The 16,776-nt window shown below is 62.8% G+C and overlaps 6 protein-coding genes across 6 annotated transcripts; 3 read left to right on the top strand and 3 right to left on the bottom strand.

Moving 5' to 3' along the window:
* Positions 1–77: 77 nt before the first annotated feature.
* BXZ73DRAFT_92008 (uncharacterized protein) lies at positions 78–1,880 on the top strand (the record flags this gene model as incomplete). Its single annotated transcript, XM_048026207.1, has 7 exons — positions 78–182; positions 228–524; positions 572–729; positions 768–867; positions 940–1,039; positions 1,210–1,311; positions 1,384–1,880. The coding sequence occupies 7 exons, from the start codon at positions 78–80 to the stop codon at positions 1,878–1,880; spliced, it is 1,359 nt and encodes a 452-aa protein (XP_047874343.1).
* A 580-nt stretch (positions 1,881–2,460) lies between these two features.
* On the bottom strand, positions 2,461–2,972 carry BXZ73DRAFT_104809 (fungal hydrophobin; the record flags this gene model as incomplete). Its single annotated transcript, XM_048016026.1, has 3 exons — positions 2,461–2,502; positions 2,561–2,719; positions 2,793–2,972. The coding sequence occupies 3 exons, from the start codon at positions 2,970–2,972 to the stop codon at positions 2,461–2,463; spliced, it is 381 nt and encodes a 126-aa protein (XP_047874342.1).
* A 3,828-nt stretch (positions 2,973–6,800) lies between these two features.
* BXZ73DRAFT_92006 (hydrophobin) lies at positions 6,801–7,241 on the top strand (the record flags this gene model as incomplete). Its single annotated transcript, XM_048026206.1, has 3 exons — positions 6,801–6,920; positions 6,983–7,141; positions 7,200–7,241. 3 exons carry the CDS (start codon positions 6,801–6,803, stop codon positions 7,239–7,241), a joined length of 321 nt encoding a protein of 106 aa, XP_047874341.1.
* Positions 7,242–7,775: 534 nt separating this feature from the next.
* Positions 7,776–9,005, bottom strand: BXZ73DRAFT_104807 (uncharacterized protein; the record flags this gene model as incomplete). The annotated part of the gene is made up of 4 exons (XM_048016025.1): positions 7,776–8,122; positions 8,215–8,290; positions 8,357–8,623; positions 8,679–9,005. The coding sequence occupies 4 exons, from the start codon at positions 9,003–9,005 to the stop codon at positions 7,776–7,778; spliced, it is 1,017 nt and encodes a 338-aa protein (XP_047874340.1).
* A 1,166-nt stretch (positions 9,006–10,171) lies between these two features.
* On the bottom strand, positions 10,172–10,623 carry BXZ73DRAFT_92005 (fungal hydrophobin; the record flags this gene model as incomplete). The annotated part of the gene is made up of 3 exons (XM_048026205.1): positions 10,172–10,213; positions 10,274–10,435; positions 10,501–10,623. 3 exons carry the CDS (start codon positions 10,621–10,623, stop codon positions 10,172–10,174), a joined length of 327 nt encoding a protein of 108 aa, XP_047874339.1.
* A 5,058-nt stretch (positions 10,624–15,681) lies between these two features.
* Positions 15,682–16,194, top strand: BXZ73DRAFT_104805 (fungal hydrophobin; the record flags this gene model as incomplete). Its single annotated transcript, XM_048016024.1, has 3 exons — positions 15,682–15,849; positions 15,922–16,084; positions 16,154–16,194. The coding sequence occupies 3 exons, from the start codon at positions 15,682–15,684 to the stop codon at positions 16,192–16,194; spliced, it is 372 nt and encodes a 123-aa protein (XP_047874338.1).
* Between the last annotated feature and the right edge of the window lie 582 nt (positions 16,195–16,776).

Below are 16,776 nucleotides of genomic sequence, written 5' to 3'. Positions count from 1 at the left end.
TTCTCTCCTTTCCCCTTTCCCCGAACGGGTTCCCGTCGCTGACCATTGTTTCTACTCTCTCGTAGAAAGTGTCGTTCATGGTCCCCCTCAGCATAAACAAGGACTTTGTCGCCGCCTGCCTGGCCATCTCGAAGTGGGACCTGCAGGGGAGCCGCTTCCCTATTTCCCCCACCGAGACACTCGTTCCCCCGACTGCTGCCACTTCCCCCGACAGTGCGGAGCAGCAGAATCGGCTCACGGCCAACTACGCCAATGCCTATACCGACTTCTACGGCAGCCGCACTCCCTGCGTCTTCAAGACCGGCCCTGAGTGGCCCAAACGCAAGGGTCCCGATGCTCAGAGCATCGTCCGTGAGCCTCGCCCCATCTACGGTCACGCCATCGCGCCCACTTGGCTCTCTATCGGCCATCGTATCATCAAGAGCCTCGACTCTGCCAGCGTGCTGTGGACCTCCATCAACCCCCTCGCCTACGCTAACGCCGGGGAGGCGAAGCCGTTCTGCCCCTTTGTCATCTCCATCGGTGTGAAGCCCTACTCGATTCTCTACGGTGCCGCTGTTTCCGCGCGAAGGCCGTCCAGGGTATCCTTACCGAGGCTGGATTCCCTACCATCGAGGTGGCTATCGTGGAGTCGGTCGTCACGCGTTCGGGAGTCGCTGCCGCTGCCAGGACTCCCGGGCTCCTCTCGTTCGACCCCCTCCTCGACGACGTCCCTGAGCTGCGGAAGCCGTTCACCGCACTCTCGGTCTTCTCTCGCGACCCTCAAGCACCCCACTACGAGGGACGGGCGCTCTCTACTACCGCCTCGGCAAAGACGACAAGCGTGTCGCCATCCTGACCTGCGCTCACGTCGCCCGCCCCCCTCCCGTCTCCCGCAACACGGCATGACAATGCGGAAGAGACGGGCCAGGCTCACGAGCAAATCGTTGCGCTTGGTAGGGGGGCTATACCGACGCAGTTGGTGCCATAATGAAGGAGATCGGCGACCTCGTCCTGTCCATCGAAGTTTGGGACGCCATACTCAAGAGACTGGGAAAGCGTTGAGGGGGAGAATCCCAAGGTGACCGAGAGTCGTAGGAGCACGAGTATTGATAGAGAAGGCGGTGAAGAGAATGAGGAGGCAAATGCGCTCCACGACGACGTCACCAAGTACCGCACTTGCCCAGCCAGCGAGCCGTCGGCTTCGTCCTGCACTCGGAGGAGATCAAGGTTCGGCCGAGCCCTACGGCTATATGGAGGATTGGGCCCTGGTAGAGTTGTACGACGAGAAGATCGACTGGGAGACTTTCACGGGAAACAAGGTCTACGTCGGTACGTATTTGTTTGCATCCGATCCTCGTCGCCTGATTTCCGGCTGACGACCGTTTCCCCTTCCCTCCGCAGGCGGCAACATGTCCATCACCAACTTCGCCGAAACCATGTTCTCGCAGCCAGCCGACCGGGCGAACTACAGCTACCCCGAGGACGGTCTCCTGCAGGCTCATGGCGTTGTGAGGACGCCGAGTTCCGCAACCCCCAGCACCTCGACGTCCACAACGAGAAGTGCTGCTCGTGGTGAAGAACGGGCTGACGACGGGGACGACGGTCGGCCGCGTCAACGGTCTCGAGTCTTTCACCCGCCACTACGACGGCACGACATCCACCACACGGCGATCGAGATCGCCGTCTTGGGCTACGACAAGCAGCACCCCAAGTTCTCCGACGCTGGTGATTCCGGGTCCATCGTCCTCGCCAGGGACGGTCGCATCGTCGGCCTCATCACCGGCGGTGGAGGCCCCAGCGACGAGGCCACCATCACCTACATCTGCCCTTACTGGTGGCTCGAGAAGCGCATCAAGGCCAAGTTCCCCGACTGCTTCCTCTTCGACGCCGTCAAGTAGCAAGCGGCTCATGTCGCGAGCTCGGCAAACTCGACGACCCGGACGGCCACGGATTCTTTCATGGTGAACTTCTTTCTCGGCGATGTCCCGATCTCCTTTTCCTAACAACTACCGACTGGTGAATGCCTGCGTCTCCTCTTCCCCACCCCATTCACGATCCACCCGACTTGGTGTACATCTACCACTGTCGACTCAATTATCAGCGAGCCTGGCCACCAGTGTGGAAATAAAGACCCGGCATGCCGGAGCAGCGGAGCTCGGTCCGCCAGGGGGAGACTGACGGCACGGTGCACCTCGCGCGTTTCAGGTTGTTTGCAGAGAGAGGCCTCCTCACGTCCTCGTCGCCGTCATGCACGCGACGGACAACGGGAAGGTCCAGGCCACTTTCATGCGCGGTCTGCGGCATGTGATTCTTCCCAACTCGGTGTCGATGAAGGTCGCGCACTTCTAGGAACGAGCACCAGCTGCATGGAAGTTCCCATTCAAGACTTTGATCTCCAACAAGTTCGTGCTACCCTTCTCGGACCCGAACGGCGCCCCTCCTCCCAGCGTGCCACCGAGAAAAAGATGCGCTGCGTTCCTAGAGGATGATGACGATGCAGCCAATGGAGATGAGGCCGCCCTGTGCAGATTCCAAAATCAGCACCCCGAGCTCCGAACGAGACGAGCGGTGCACGCACGACGTTGTTGTTCTCGCAGCAGACGACGTTCGAGTCGCACGACCCGCCGCCGAGGCCGACGACCTTGATCGGCGAGCAGTCGACGCCGAGGAGCACGTCGACGCCGTCGACGACGATCCCGAGCAGCCCGAGCAGGAGCCCGAACGCCGGGTCGTTCGCCTGCGGAGCGAGGTCAGAACGGGCTCGATGGCACAAGGCAACGGGACGGGGTCAGGTGAGGAGAGACACGCACGGAGCCGACGCTGTTGCAGCACTGCACGGGCCCGGTGCTGCACGCGTCCGTCGGCGCGGACGCGGGCGCGGTGACCGTGACCGTGGTGGTCGCCGGTGGGGGCGCGCCTCCGGGAATGGCGGCGGCAAGGAGTGCGAGCGAGAGCGCGAAGTAGAAGGCGGCGATGATGCGCGCGTACATGGCTGCGAGGCTGAAGCTGGAGGCGGGCTGGCTCGGGGAGGTGGTTCGAAGGCGAGGACGAACTGGCGAGACCGGGAGGTCGCTACGCGGCCTTTATGCACGCGCGGGGGGTGCTATGCACGGCGGGCGGGCGGCGTTCACCGGGAGCAGCAGGTGTATATAGCAGATGGCATCTGTACAGAGAAGCCCAACGTCAGTTAGAGCCAGCCACGCCGACCGCCGTGCATGCTATTGCCCGTGCACACATACCCGGGTCACTCGTCTTCCATTCGGCGACTTGGCGTGCGCACTGGACCAGGACAAGGAGGCCGAAGGGTGGGGGACCGTCAGAGCATTGACAGCCCAGCGTGGTCCACGGACCGACAGAATGCGCGTTGACAAGCTCAGCGCAGCCGGCGGACCGACGCTGACATGGGGGATGACAGGACGAGCAGCAGACAGCTTGGTTTGGCGGGTGTTTGCGGGTCTGGAGTGGATGAGCGTCGAGGAGGGAGGGCGGAGCGGAGTGAACGACAGGAAGTACTGAAGGCGCGCAAGAACAGCGTGGGATAGAGGAGCAGGCGCCCGGATGGGCATCCTTGCCAGTTCGCGGATTCGAATTCCAAATGTGAGTCTTATTGCAGAACGTTCTGGCCAGCCGACTTCCTGGTGCGTGCGCAGCTGTGGTGAACGCCGCGCCGCCGGGATTTTCAAGCATCGACAGCGACGTCCGCGTACTCCGACAGCCCCCTGCGCTCGGCGCCGCCCCCGTGAGCAGCGTATATACTCGATTCGGGCCAGACCCCAGTCTTCGCCCCCGACCGGGACCGTCGCACCTCGTGGGCGGCGGGGACGAGCGTGGGACACCCGCCGCAGTGCCCCGCCCCATGCCCACCGATCACAGGCGAGCGGCTCCCCCGCGCTGGACTGAATGCGGGGGCTAGTGGCCGCGCGGAGGTCAGGGCTTCCCCGCTGCTGTCCGACCCATGCTCGCGCGATTGGTGTGCCTGGAGCGGTGGAGAGGGTGTCGAGGCTGCGGCGTGCACGACCACGAAGGTCTTGGGTTCGCGCTCGACCCCGGTGGGTACGTGCATACGATCCGGATCTCGTCCGCGCGCCGGTGGAGCGTCGAGCACTCTCCACCGAGGCTCCCGAGGGAGAAGACGAGACCGGCGCGCGGGGATCAGTGCAGGAGACAGCCTTTGGTGTTCTGGCACAGAAGGAGAAGGCGCGACGGACGAGAGAGGAAACACAAACATACCGGATGTTGCCGTTGGCGTCTGGACCCCATTCCGGGAGATGCCCGACGGATTCATTTTGCATCGAGTATTTTCATCGGCGCGGTGGCCGCAGCCAGCTGCCTCGCGGCCACGTCGTGCAGGTTGGGGCTGCTGACCCGACTTTCGGACTGGGAACTTTTTCGACTTTACGACACGGCGCACGAGAACATCGCTGCGTGCGCGCGTCCGGATCTGTCGGCGGGGAAGAGCGCCTCGAGGTGCGCTTCATCTCCGATTTGTATTCTGTACTAGAGAGTCGACCGTGGCCTGGGCCGTCACGGCCGCGGCAAGAGTCCGGCGCCGGCCTGCAAGTGATGGAATGTATTACCCACTGCTCACTCTGGGTTCTGAGGACGGTCTATTCGTGCCGCGGTAGGGAGGTAGCTCCACAAACGCGCTGTCTGTAGGCGATGAAAAAAGGAATGTCAGCTCGGGGTCGGGGAACCTGTCAGACGGAAGAAAAGGAAGGATCACGAGAGACGAGAACAAAGGGGCTCGACACAGCCCGCGGCCGCCGCCAGGAGATCCAGAAGGATGAACTGGTCGCATCTCGACTCTCTCATCGGTTGGGGCACCGCGACTTCCAAGGCAGCTGATCGTCGCACTCGGCAGACGGGATGAACAAAAAAGAGTCCACTCACACCGGAACCACCCCGCGCGGGTCCTGGAAAAGGTGGAGGCCCGAGGTCCTGCGCAGCGTGTGGGGACGGAGCGAAAGTTTCGAGGCGCGGCCCGGAGGGGTCTGAAAGGCGGTTGAACCAGGACATCGTCATCGCGGCGACACCTCACAGATCGAACACGCTGTGCTGGAGCGGTGTGGAGGTCTTGACGGCGGTCGGAAGCCCTTGCCAGAGATTCGAGAAGGGTGCTCTCTTCCGTGCCAACTGGACCTGTATGGACACAAGACAGGATTTCTGTGAGCACGGTGCGAGCACGAAGGCGAATGGAATGACTACCGAATGCAGCGATTGAACGTGGTCACCGTCTTGGGCCCCGGTGCGGACTGCCATTCAGCGAGGACGCTCTCCGTTTACGTCCAATCGACGTCGCTGACAATGGAAGTGGATGTGTAAGCGAGGAGCAAACAAATAAGAGAGACCGTACCAAGGTGTTGAGATAGCAGCAGACCAGCGCCCTCGACGAGTCCTCTCGACCTCTCGACCCAACCAACCTAACAAGATGTTCTCCCGCATTACCGCTCTCGCCGTCCCTCTCCTTGCGGTCGCCACCCCGTCGAGCTCGCGGCATGCCAGACGTGCAGCACTAGCCCGATCCAGTGCTGCGAGCGCCTGCTCATCGAGACAGCAAACGCTGACGGCCATGCACGCACCACCAGGCGAGCTCGGCTTAGGCCTCGTTCCTCCTGGGCCTCCTGGGCATCGTCGTCCGGGACGCCGCTGCGCCTATCGGCCTCGACTTCTCGCCGATCCCGTCTGCTGCATGAACAAGAAGTCGTGGGTGTCTCAAACGGATGTCCTGTTCTTGGGGGTGCTCGCTCACCATGTCGGTCTTTTGCGGGGCGGACTCAATTCCGCTCAATGCGCGCGATCACGTTCTGGAGCGGAAGGCCGCGCCGAGACGTGCGGGCGGAACGAGGGGATGGATGGTTTTTTGTTCATGCGCTTCGGGGGTTTCAAGGGTTTATTGTTGATTGCATAATAGAATATATTGGTCTTCTGCTGGACGAGAGTAAGCGTGCATACGATGTGGACGTGAAGGCGAGCATATGCTACGTACTTGTGAATGCCTGCACGATGATGCTGTGGAAACAGAATTGAGAGGGAGGACCCCGGAATGGCGGAAAGCGTGTCCTGCCGTCTTGTCCATAGCTTGCTTCTGACGTTCGCGCGCAGGCCGCACCACCGGTTCATGCAAACGAGCCCAACCCTGCGTGATGTGAAGAGCCTAGCAAACTTACGCGACGACGCGACCCTTTACGTGGCGCTGAGGTGCCGTCACATAGGCGCGGCACCGGGCGAGTGCCGTATACTATACCGTATAGTCCAGACACACCCCCCACTGGAGGCCCCTGGTGCCGCTGGCATTCAAAGTTAGCTCGCGGAAGGTCAACAGAGGCTGGAGGAAGAAACCATTGCTGTTGCGCGACTAGCACGGAGCGGGGAGCGGAACGCGCGCGCATTGGGCCGCTTGAGTGGAAAGTCCGCGCGGGGCGCCGAGAAGTCTGAGGCCTGGGGTGGAATACAAGCCCGACAGCGCCCCGTTCCGTCGATTGTGATAATTACCATTGATGGGAGCCGACGATGAGGCTCGTGAGGGAATCGGAGCAATGGAAGCTGTTTACCCCAGACCCTCGCCTGGGCACAGGTAGCGCGCGTAACACGTACGCGTACGCAGCCTGCGCACGCGTACGTCTACGCCGCGGACTCGCCTGCCAGTTAGTGCCAGGGTGCGATGCACGGCTCGGGCGCGCTCACGACGGGGATAAATACGCCCTCTCCAGCCCTCTCCAGCTCCCCATCGCGCTCTCTCAGTCCGCATCTCTTCTCTCGTCTCTCAAACCCACTCACCAGTCGTTCTTTACCCCCCACCCACCCACACACTCCCTACCATGTTCGCCCGCACCGCCGCCTTCTCCCTCCTCGCCCTCGCGCTCTCCGCGACCGCGACCCCCGTCCGCCGTGGGGACTGCAACACCGGCTCCGTCCAGTGCTGCAACTCCACCCACGACGTGCGTTCTCTCTGCTCCTTCGTGCCCTTGACTGCACGCTGACCACATTCTTCGTCCCGCAGAGCTCCGAGACTGCCATCTCGACCCTCGTGGGCCTCCTCGGCGTCGATCTGAGCGGCATCACCGGCAAGGTTGGCCTCCAGTGCTCCCCCATCTCCGTCGTCGGCGCCGGCGGGAGCTCGTGCTCGTCGCAGACCGTCTGCTGCCAGAACAACAACGTCGTAAGTCTCGCATGTGATGTTCGTGGCGAATGTGCACTCACATTCTCTTGCGCGACAGGGTGGCCTCATCTCCGTCGGCTGCATCCCCATCATGCTCTAAGCATCCAGTGCTCCGCTTGGTTAGAGGGCGCGCAACGGTGGATTGGATCCTGTGGATGTTATCGTAATACCAGAATGGAATAATGGCTTCGGAAAGAACCTCTTGCGTGATTTCGTCCGGCCATTATGAGATGGCTGTCTTCGGATGAAGAGCTATTGTCTGCCTTGGATGGATGTTGAAGGGGCGGATACGCGTCGCAACGAGGAGAGATACTTGCATATCCGCGTAGTCATTGGTTGTTATGGGAAGCATAACGTTGGGGTGCGGCGTAGAATAGCTCTGGTATGAGGCTGGGACTGGGATGTATGCTAACGGTGCGGGGAAGGCGGTAGGCCAGCTAGCGCCCATGCGCGTCTCGTTGCACATGTCCTTGTGGGAAGGAGTCTGTCAGTGTCGGTCGACGCAATCGGTGGGTGTCGCGTATATTCAGAGTGGAAAGCTACAGGTAGTTCAAATAACACTAGAAAGCGGGTAAAGCTGTTGTCCCAGAACCTCGAAAACCAGAACAGTTGTCTCAAAGCCCTTCCGTATGTCCTACAAGGCGCGGGGCTTCACCGACTGCTCGCGCACGTACTCAGGGAGTCGCCAGAAGAAGTCCTCCTTCGGCTTCGGGATATCGGCCTCGCGAGCGACGCGCGAGAAATCCGCCCGGAACGCCCCACGGCGAGCCAGGGCGACGGCGGACCCTTCACCGATCTCGAGGCACCCCGAGCGCTCGGCGTTAACGGCCCACCCCACGAGACAGCTCTCGACGACGCACGCGCTGGCGGCGCACGAGACGGTGTCGACGTCGCTGATCGCCGTGCAGTTGATCCCAAGTACGCCCTGTGAGGCAGCAGCGTGCGGGTGCCTGAACGGCTCGGGGATCATACAGCCCCCACCTGCGAAGACGAGATGAGAAAGGTCGATGAGCACATCGGGGACGGAGATTGCGGACAGGCACGCAATTTGTAAAAGAGAACAAGCTACGCACAGTTGTCTGGGCTGGTCTGGACGTCCACACACTCAAACCGGTCCGCGGCGCTGTCGTGGGCAGGCACGCCGCACACCTGCGCGAGCAACTCAATCTTAGCGCACGAAGCGTCAGGGCAGAGGCACGGTGCAGATTGACTGACCGTCTCGTGAGATTTGCAGGTCGCTTGAGCGGCGGCGTGCGTCGAGATCTCGACGGCGGCGGTAGCGGCGAGACGACCCGCTTTCGCGGCAACCTTGCAGGTCCCCGGCGGGGAGGAGCGGCAGCCGCCGGGTGCCTTGCAAACGCAGTCGTTGCCCTCGGCGACGTAGGGCGCGTCGCACGTGAATCCGCAGACGTCGTCGCGAGAGCATTGAGGGCGCGAGTGCGCGGGATAAGCGCAGGTCTTCGCGAGCGCGGTGCTGTCGAGCTGCGCGCGCAGAATTAGCTGCCGTAGATGCGCGCGAGATGAGGGTACCACTCACAGCAACCTGTAGCCGGCGTAAGGCCTCGTCGGATCCAACGGCTTTGACGAGAAAAGTCGCGCGAGGGTCGTGCTGAATAAACAGCGGGAGGGTGTCCAGACACAAACAAGTGTCTATGTTGATGTCGGCAGAGGTGGCATCGGGGTTTACACCATGGAGATCGAGCCCGGTCAAGCTGCTCGCGTTGGCGTACACGCAGAGGCTTTCTCCGACGTCACGGGATACTGAGGACGTTGAGGAGTAGGTTCGAGGAAAGGTTGCGGTGGGAGGGAGAGAGATAGCATGTGCGAGAGAGAGAAGAGCGGCAGTGGCGAGGGCGAGTTGCATGCTGAGATTTGCGGGGTGGTGGATATCGTGGGTGGGGGCAGGAAGAAGAGAGAGGATGAGAGAGACAGACCACGACGACGAGCCTTATACAGGTCCTCCGCCTCCTGGTCGGTCCCGCCGCAAAGGATGCATCGGTCGACGCGCAAAGGCTGCCATGTGTGCTGGGGAAGTGACGGGGTTGCGATCGACTTGTCCGGCGTGGGGAAAGGATCGAGAGCGCGTAGTCGCTGGGTCGAGGGGACGGCGTCACTTGCGCATACAGAAGACACAGGACGGGGCGGGAGCAGTTGTTGAGAGAGACCGTAGTGGAAGTGGTGGTTGTGGAGCTCTCCGGACGAGCCCGGACGCGCCTCGTGAATCGTGATCACATGAGCGCGAGGGGCGCGGGCGTCTACACCACCTCACTCTCCTTCGAGCGACGAGTTGGCTTTCAACGACTGGCTCCTCGCGGACGCCACTGCATCTCATACTCTTGAACAGCATATATTTCTGTCCTCAAAATCTGCTGCACGTTTGCTAGACACGCATTCTCTCAGCTCACAGGAGTCGAGACTCTCTGACATCCTCAGGCGCAGTTCACAGCGCAACAGCACCGACGTCGCGCGCGCGCGCACACGACAAGTCATCGCTGTACCGGGATCTTCGTGGTCGTCGGGCAGATACTATGGCCAGTCGCTCAACCTGCACCCTCTTCTCATACACACGTCCCCGATCACCCACGCCTCGGTTCGCCGCGGCATCGTGAAGAGCCTTCGTCGACCTTTGGCGGGTCCTTCCGGGCCCCCGTTCACGTTTCTCTCAATCGTCGATGGCGCGCGGCTGCCTTTCACCTTTCCTGTCCCCGCGCTCACAGCCCTCGCCGGCAGGAAGCCGGCAGAAGCGTCGCCAACGGCTCCGCCCAGGCTCGTCTCCGCTCAGATCTCGCCCAGCCTCCACCTCCACTGTTCTGGGCCTTGCGGTAGCCATCTAGGGTGTCGAATCAAGTACCCGCCACGTCCCCGCGGACTATCTACTCGCTTGTGCACGATTCCGGTTCACTCGAAGAGGGAGAGCGCAATGTCTCGATTAGATCGACCAACTACATCTCTGAATCCAAGAAGCCGAGCCACTAGGTATCGAAGTCCGTCCCTTCCCCACGTCTCCGCCAGCCACGCCGATGGAAGGAATTAGAGGGAGACGGGGACGCAGCCGACGGAGATGAGGCCGCCCTATCAGAAGCGACTGTTAGCTGAGCTGCCCATCGACAGAGGCGGGCACGAAACACGTACGACGTTGTTGTTCTGGCAGCAGACGGCCTGGGCGTTGCAGGTGTTGCCGGAACCAACGCCGATGGCGGTGATGGGCGAGCACTGGAGGCCGATGAGGACGTCGACGCCCTGGACGACGACGCCGAGGAGGCCAAGGAGGGCAGAGCCCGCCGGGGAGGAGGACTAAATTGCAGCGCCGCGGTCAGTCATCTGTTCTAAACCCAATAGGCGTAGCCAGCAGCACTCACCCACTCGGTGGACTGGCAGCACTGGATCGGGCCCGTGGAGCAGTCGTCGCGCGCCGCGAGGGGGGTGGCGACCGCAAGGAGGGGGAGCGCGGCGAGCGCGAAAGCAGCAACACGAGTGAACATCTTGGATGAGAGAGGGTGGGGAGGAAGAGGCTGAAGGAGCGAGTGGGTAATGAGCGAATGAGAGCTGAGGGTGCGTTTGACCTTGAGCTTGCCCTCTCCCCGCTCCGCCCCCTCACCGTTTTATGCACCGACAGGAGCGCTCGCTGGGTGTGGACCCGACGCGCGAGCGAACGAGGGTGGACCACGCACGGAGCTGTCTGAGCGACCCTCGCACCGAACCGCAGAGAACGCGCGCGCGCGCGCCCCCCGCGCATTCTGCCTTCTAGCGCGCGACGGCGGCATTCGCGCGGGACCAGATCGCGCGCCCGCCCCAGCGCCGCCGCAATGCTTCTGGGGAACGCGCCACGGCCGTTGGGGACCCGCGACATGTCCGACGGGAAGGCGAAGGAGAGAAGGACGGATGCCGTACGCAGGCGGGCTGTACGGCACGTGGAGATGGTTGCTGCCTTTCTGTCGCCAGAAATTCGGACTGGACGGTGACAGCTGCACTCAGCACGTCGAGGTGGCTCGTGCGGATTGGTGGGTCGAGGACGACACGGAAGATAGATGGGCCGCGTCGGCGCGCGATGCGCCTTGCGAAGGGAGGTCGCGGCAAGTTGGGAGCTGTCCGTGCGGGAGATGATTGGACGTGCGATGTGGATGCGGTGAGTTCGACCAGCTTTAGGCGAAGATTGATGCATAGAAGTGGGACGGATGATGATCTGTCCTTGTTTTTTTCCACAGCTGGGAACCCTCGTTCGAAAGTATGAGAAGGCCTTCGTCATTCACTTGTCGTCCCAGTGTGAGCACCTTTTTCCCAGTCTGCCTTTGGTATTATTGACGAGCTTTGGGCGCGTCCCGTTGTAGAACGCCTTTGCTGCTTTGAGGCAGACCCGCCGAGTCGGCTGCGGGCAACCGAGGGCAAGGCGGAAAATGAACCCACAGGCCGACAGCAACGGATCACGACGGAGCACACGTGGGAACTGGATCAAAACGTTTCTACTCCACGGCGGCGACGAAAACAGGACGTTCACTTCTCCAGTCGTGCAAAGCGCGGCACAGGCCGCCACCAAGCCGTCTTTGTATTTCTCAACAGTCCTCATTCCCGGTCACCCGCGCAGACCCCGTCCTCTGCCGCCTAAAGACCGCGCGCGGCGCGGCCCCCAACATGAAGGCCGACTCGAAGCAAGCATCCCCAGACTAGCATAGCTTGCAACTGAACACCTGATGTGTTCTCCATCTCCGCCCCCTCGCACGGATGCACGCACGCGCACGGATCCGGCGCACAACCGTTCCTCCTGCCACCTCGGCTTTTCGTCGCAGCCCGCACACCCGGGGAGCGAGGAAGGGAGGCAGGGATGCCCGCCCGGGTAAATCTGCCGCTGTCGACTGTCTCGCCCGCGTCGAGTGCCGTCGACGCCATTCGTGGGGCTCCATCTCGGGCGGGCTTGTTCTGCAGTGCTCCCGGTGCTGCCCCTCTCACGTGCTCGCAGTGCGCGCGGAGCCGTCGACGTCTCCGACGTCACGCTCGCTCACCTGTGTCTCGGCCATATACTATCGCCTAGCCTAGCCCTCTTTGTTGAACCTACTCAAGCCAACGGCCACCCACGGTCCCGCACCACCCGACCCTGCAGATCATCGATCATTCGCGACGGGCATGCGCACGCAAATCGTGCCTCGCCATGACTTCATTACCCGACGCGTCGACACCCTCTGACCCAAGCCATTCGCGTTCAAACCTTCAAACGCACACCCGCGTCACACCCCGTGACGGCGTCGTGCTGTCAGTATCAGCATCGCTCATTCGCTGCTGCCCTCCACGGCGCGCAGGCCCCACCGGGACCGAGCCCCCCGCGACACGCACCGTCCGCACGGCCGAGGAGGGCGTCGCGGGCGACGTATTAGTCCATCGCACGCCCCGCCCCTCTCACTCTGCGCGGAGCCCGCAACGCGCCTTGTGCGGAGGCGAGGTGTCGTGCTGCGTGACGCCGGGCTTGCGCGGGAGCGAGCTCGTTGCACGCCCAAACGGCGCGTCTGTCTGTTTCGCTTTTGATTCTGCGCGCTCGCGCGCAAAAAGCAGCAAGCACCCTTCTCCTTCCCTTCCTCTCCTTCCTCTTGGCTCTTCCACCGCTCGGTGCTCGACGGGCTCATCCTTACTCGGAGAAGGCCCAAACGGAGCGCGACAGAACGACGGAAGCAGCAGGCGAAGAGCCATCTCCGTCCTCGCGCGCCGGAGGACATTCGACTGAGGTTCTATCTGAATTCTGCGCAGCACGACATGACGCGAGCCCCAAAAAACAGGGTGGCGTATCGCCGCGACCCACGGGGACCCTTGCCGCACAGTCAGGTTCGTTGGTGGCATCGTATTCGCGCATCGCTGACGCGGGCACACAGAAGATATGACGCTCTCGATGTCTCATCGACGAGGTGCCCGGTCACCAGACATCCGTCCTTGAAGTGAATGGGCCACCCTTTCGCGCTCGTGGTCTGCGTTCATGTCGGTCGGCAGGTAGGGCGTCCGGGGCTGTACGGCCGAACGGAGATTGCGCACGCAACCCATTCTGCGATGCGTTCTCGATGCGATTAGTGCGGCGCCGGTCGCGGAGACCCGCACGCTGCGGTTCGTAAGTGCTCGAGGGTCAAAACTGCCCACTGGCCGCGAAGGGCCCAGCCTCACCGCCGAGTGCTCTGGTCGTCGGGAGCTTGGTCCTCAGACCCAAGCCCCGAGTCTCGGCCTCGCGCGCACTACGCTCGCGCTTGGCGGGCATGGAAGAGCAACGAGACGAGCCATGGTCGCGCCAGTGGCGGTGGGCCAGAACAACCGGAGGTTATACGGACACGCGTGTCAGGCTGGGATGGGAGGCGTACGCACATCGCCGGACGGGGTCGACCTGCGCTTGCAACAACTGAAAATGCGCAAACGCCGTCCGCCGGCTTCGAACTTTCGAAGTTCGTCGCGTTCTGCCGCCGCCAAGCTCCCTCCTAGCTTTCGCCGCACGACAAATGGGATTCTCATTTGCGACTCGCTCGTCGGGATGGAGGTCGCTGGGCGCCGTGCGTGTACGTAGTCGTCACATAATACCTCGCGGATGGATCGGCCCCGGGGGGAACCGCACGGTGGGCGTCTGGAATATCGGGGGTCGAGAGCCACGCCCCGCGGCAAGACGGAAACGTGCGATCGCTGGGTCCGGCCTCTCACTCAATGTCCCGGTCTCTTCTCACGACGGGCGTTGGGCCGCGGTCAGCTGGCGAGGCCCGTGTGTTGCCGACCCAAGTCTGCCGTACTAATGTCGAAGAATAGGCCAGGCCAAAAAAGGATGGGGAGCAGCCACCTTAAAAGCCTCACGGATCAACCCGCGAGCCCCTAAATGGGCGCTTCCATGTTGCCGGCTTGGCGGTGGGCGCCTTCAGGGCGTCTGGTGGAGGATTCAGCACGGCGTCGAGCAACCGCCGCGGGACTCCCTCGCGCGGCACACACCCCCTCCTCGTCAATTTGCACCAGCGGCGACAGTCGATGTCGTCGCGCTCCACCCGGCGCATGCTCTGCGGCGACTGTGCGGGCGGAGCGGACTTCCTGCTGGTCTCCCTCGTTGCTCAACCGCGGCAGTTCTTGGCTCGTGGCATTGGCCGCGCAAAGGCTCCTCTCCCTCTCCTTCCCTCCACTCGGGCTCTGCGCACTCCTACCGGCGGAAGTAGAGCGCGTTTAGCCTGTGTGTGCCTGCACGCACGTTGTGGGGCCTGCGACACGGGGGTGAGCACGTTCAACGTTCAGCTTTGAATACACGGTTCGTTGACGTACGCTCACGTACGGCACTGCCGCCCTTGTGTCCAGGCTGGTTTGTGGTGCGGAATACAGAGCACGGGGCGAAACCTTCACTTGCGCGGTTTCACCGCGACGGGCTGCGGCGACGGTACCGGCACTTCTGCCCGTGCACCACGGTGACGCGGCGGCGTCGCGAAGATCAGTCGGACAGTTGACCTCCATCAGCACTCGTCGTCCAAGTCGACGGACGAACACGGCCGGTCGCATTTACACCTTCAACCCTCATCCAGCCTGAGTACGTTTTCTGACTGCCGACGGGCCCGCCCCGCCCTGGCCGGACCCACGAGAAGGTTGAGATGCATACGGACCATCGCGTGTGGCTTCTGGCCCATCGCGCTTCGCGCCCGCGGAGTGCACCCGCTTGACGCGGTGGACGAAGCTGATCGTTGGACGCGCCCGCCCATCTCGACGAGGCCTCGCGCCCCCACGTCCAGCCCCGCTCTTACGAGAGCCCCGCGGAGGACGCGCGAGAGGGAGGTCGAGCCGGGGACTAGATCGTCTTCGGGCGGTGTCGGTGAGTGCACCCGTCCACACTGCCCAAACTCGTTCGCTCACTAGTATCCCGATAGTCATGTGTGAACATTAGCATCCCGCGGCGTGGATCAGCAAGCTCAGAGGCATCGCCCGCATCTAGGTTGTGGAGAAATCCGGCTTTCAATCCACACGCGTCCTCGGCTTGCAACCAATGACACTCCAGATCCAACCCGCACCCCATTGGCTCCGGCCACGCCTCGCATTGGACGCGTCCAGGGGCGGCAGTCGACTTCCTTTCATTTCTTCCTCCACCATCAACGCCCGGCGCCAGCGTGGACGTGCCGACATGGCAACTTGTGCGCACAGCGCGAACTGGTGATCGCCCAGCCCCGGTGCGGACGCATGCTCCTTGCGTGTAAATTATTGTACTGAACGCCCCACGGCCGCCAGGCGCGCGACGAGCACCTCCCGGGTATGTCGCGTACGGCCGGGCGTCCTGGCCTCTGCTTCGGCCCGCTCAATACTCGTCCGCCGCTCCCTCCCGGTCGCCGCGCTCTCACCGCCACCAGGGCGGGGGATGCGCACGGAGGCGTGGTTGTTTGGCTCGCGCCCAGCAGATGCCGAACCAACCTCGAAGTGCGCCGATGTGGTGCGCCCCGAGGCGTATATAACCCCCCTCCTGTGGCCTCTCCATCCTCAGCTCGAACCTCCAGTTCAAAGCTACTCCCCGCAACCAACCCTCCCATCCTCGCTCACCGCACCCTCTCCACCGCCCCGCAAAGATGATGTTCACCCGCCTCGCCGTCGCCGTCGGTCTCTCCGCCACCCTTGCGGCCGCCATGCCCGGAGGTGAGCCCACCAAGACGGTGACCGTCACCGCGACCCCGCCCGCCTCGACGGGCTCGACGTGCTCCACCGGGGACGTCCAGTGCTGCAACTCCCTCGAGTCGGTCAGTCCTCCTTCCTCCCCTCTCCCTCCCCTCACCGCCCGACGCGACGCTGACCCTCGCGCACATGTACAGGCCGACTCGCCCTCGGGCTCGCTCCTCCTCGGCCTCCTCGGCATCGTCGTCCAGGGCGTCGACGTCGTCCTCGGCATCAACTGCTCCCCGATCTCCGTCATCGGCGTCGGCGGCGGCAACTGCAACTCGAACGTCGTCTGCTGCCAGAACAACAACGTCGTGCGTCTCCCTTCCCCCCTCTCCTGCCGCTCTTCCCGACTAACTGAACTACTTCTCTCTCTCTCTTTCGCAGGGCGGCTCATCTCCATCGGCTGCGTCCCCATCATCCTCTAAGCGCGTCCCCGTCCACGAGTCGGACGGGGCGACGGGGGTCGGTCGTAGGTTCGCACCGCGGTTGCACGCCGCGGCCGCGCTGACGCCGGTCTTCGCTGCTCCACGTCGTTGGATCTTCTCGGGTGCCTGGTCGGAGTCTTTTCTTGGAACTTACTCCACGCTATGTAGTTTGATGTTTGAGTGCTCGCTGGATATTTTTCGGATCGCGGGAAGGGGCAGGGGAGGGAACGCGCCGCTGTAGTAGTCACTGTGTATACCTGCCTCTGTGGTCTCGGAATGGCAAATGGCCGCGTATAGTTTCGACGCTGTGGGATCGCGACCCTCGAGTGCGATCTTGACCGAGCTCGATGCACGTTTCGCCGCGCACGGGTCTCCCAGAACCCGCGCGGAGTTGGCCGGGGTGAAAAGGGCCCGAGTCGACGGCGGCTGCGCGCCGCGGCGGGCAGCGCAGAAGGTTCTGGCGGCTGCAGTTCGGTGTTCTGCTCTGTGGGCTTCCCCGCACACCTCACCCGCAGGCTGTGAAAGGCGCTATGTATGTATGCACGAGCTTCCTGGGCTCGTCGAGGCTCGCGGGTCGCTCAC

The sequence above is a fragment of the Epithele typhae genome (genome assembly GCF_022376455.1).
Source record: "Epithele typhae strain CBS 203.58 chromosome Unknown BXZ73scaffold_56, whole genome shotgun sequence".
NCBI classification, from domain to species: Eukaryota; Fungi; Basidiomycota; class Agaricomycetes; order Polyporales; family Epitheliaceae; genus Epithele; species Epithele typhae.
The sequence above is the reverse complement of the archived record's forward strand: the minus strand, read 5'-3'. Positions and strand labels throughout refer to the sequence as shown.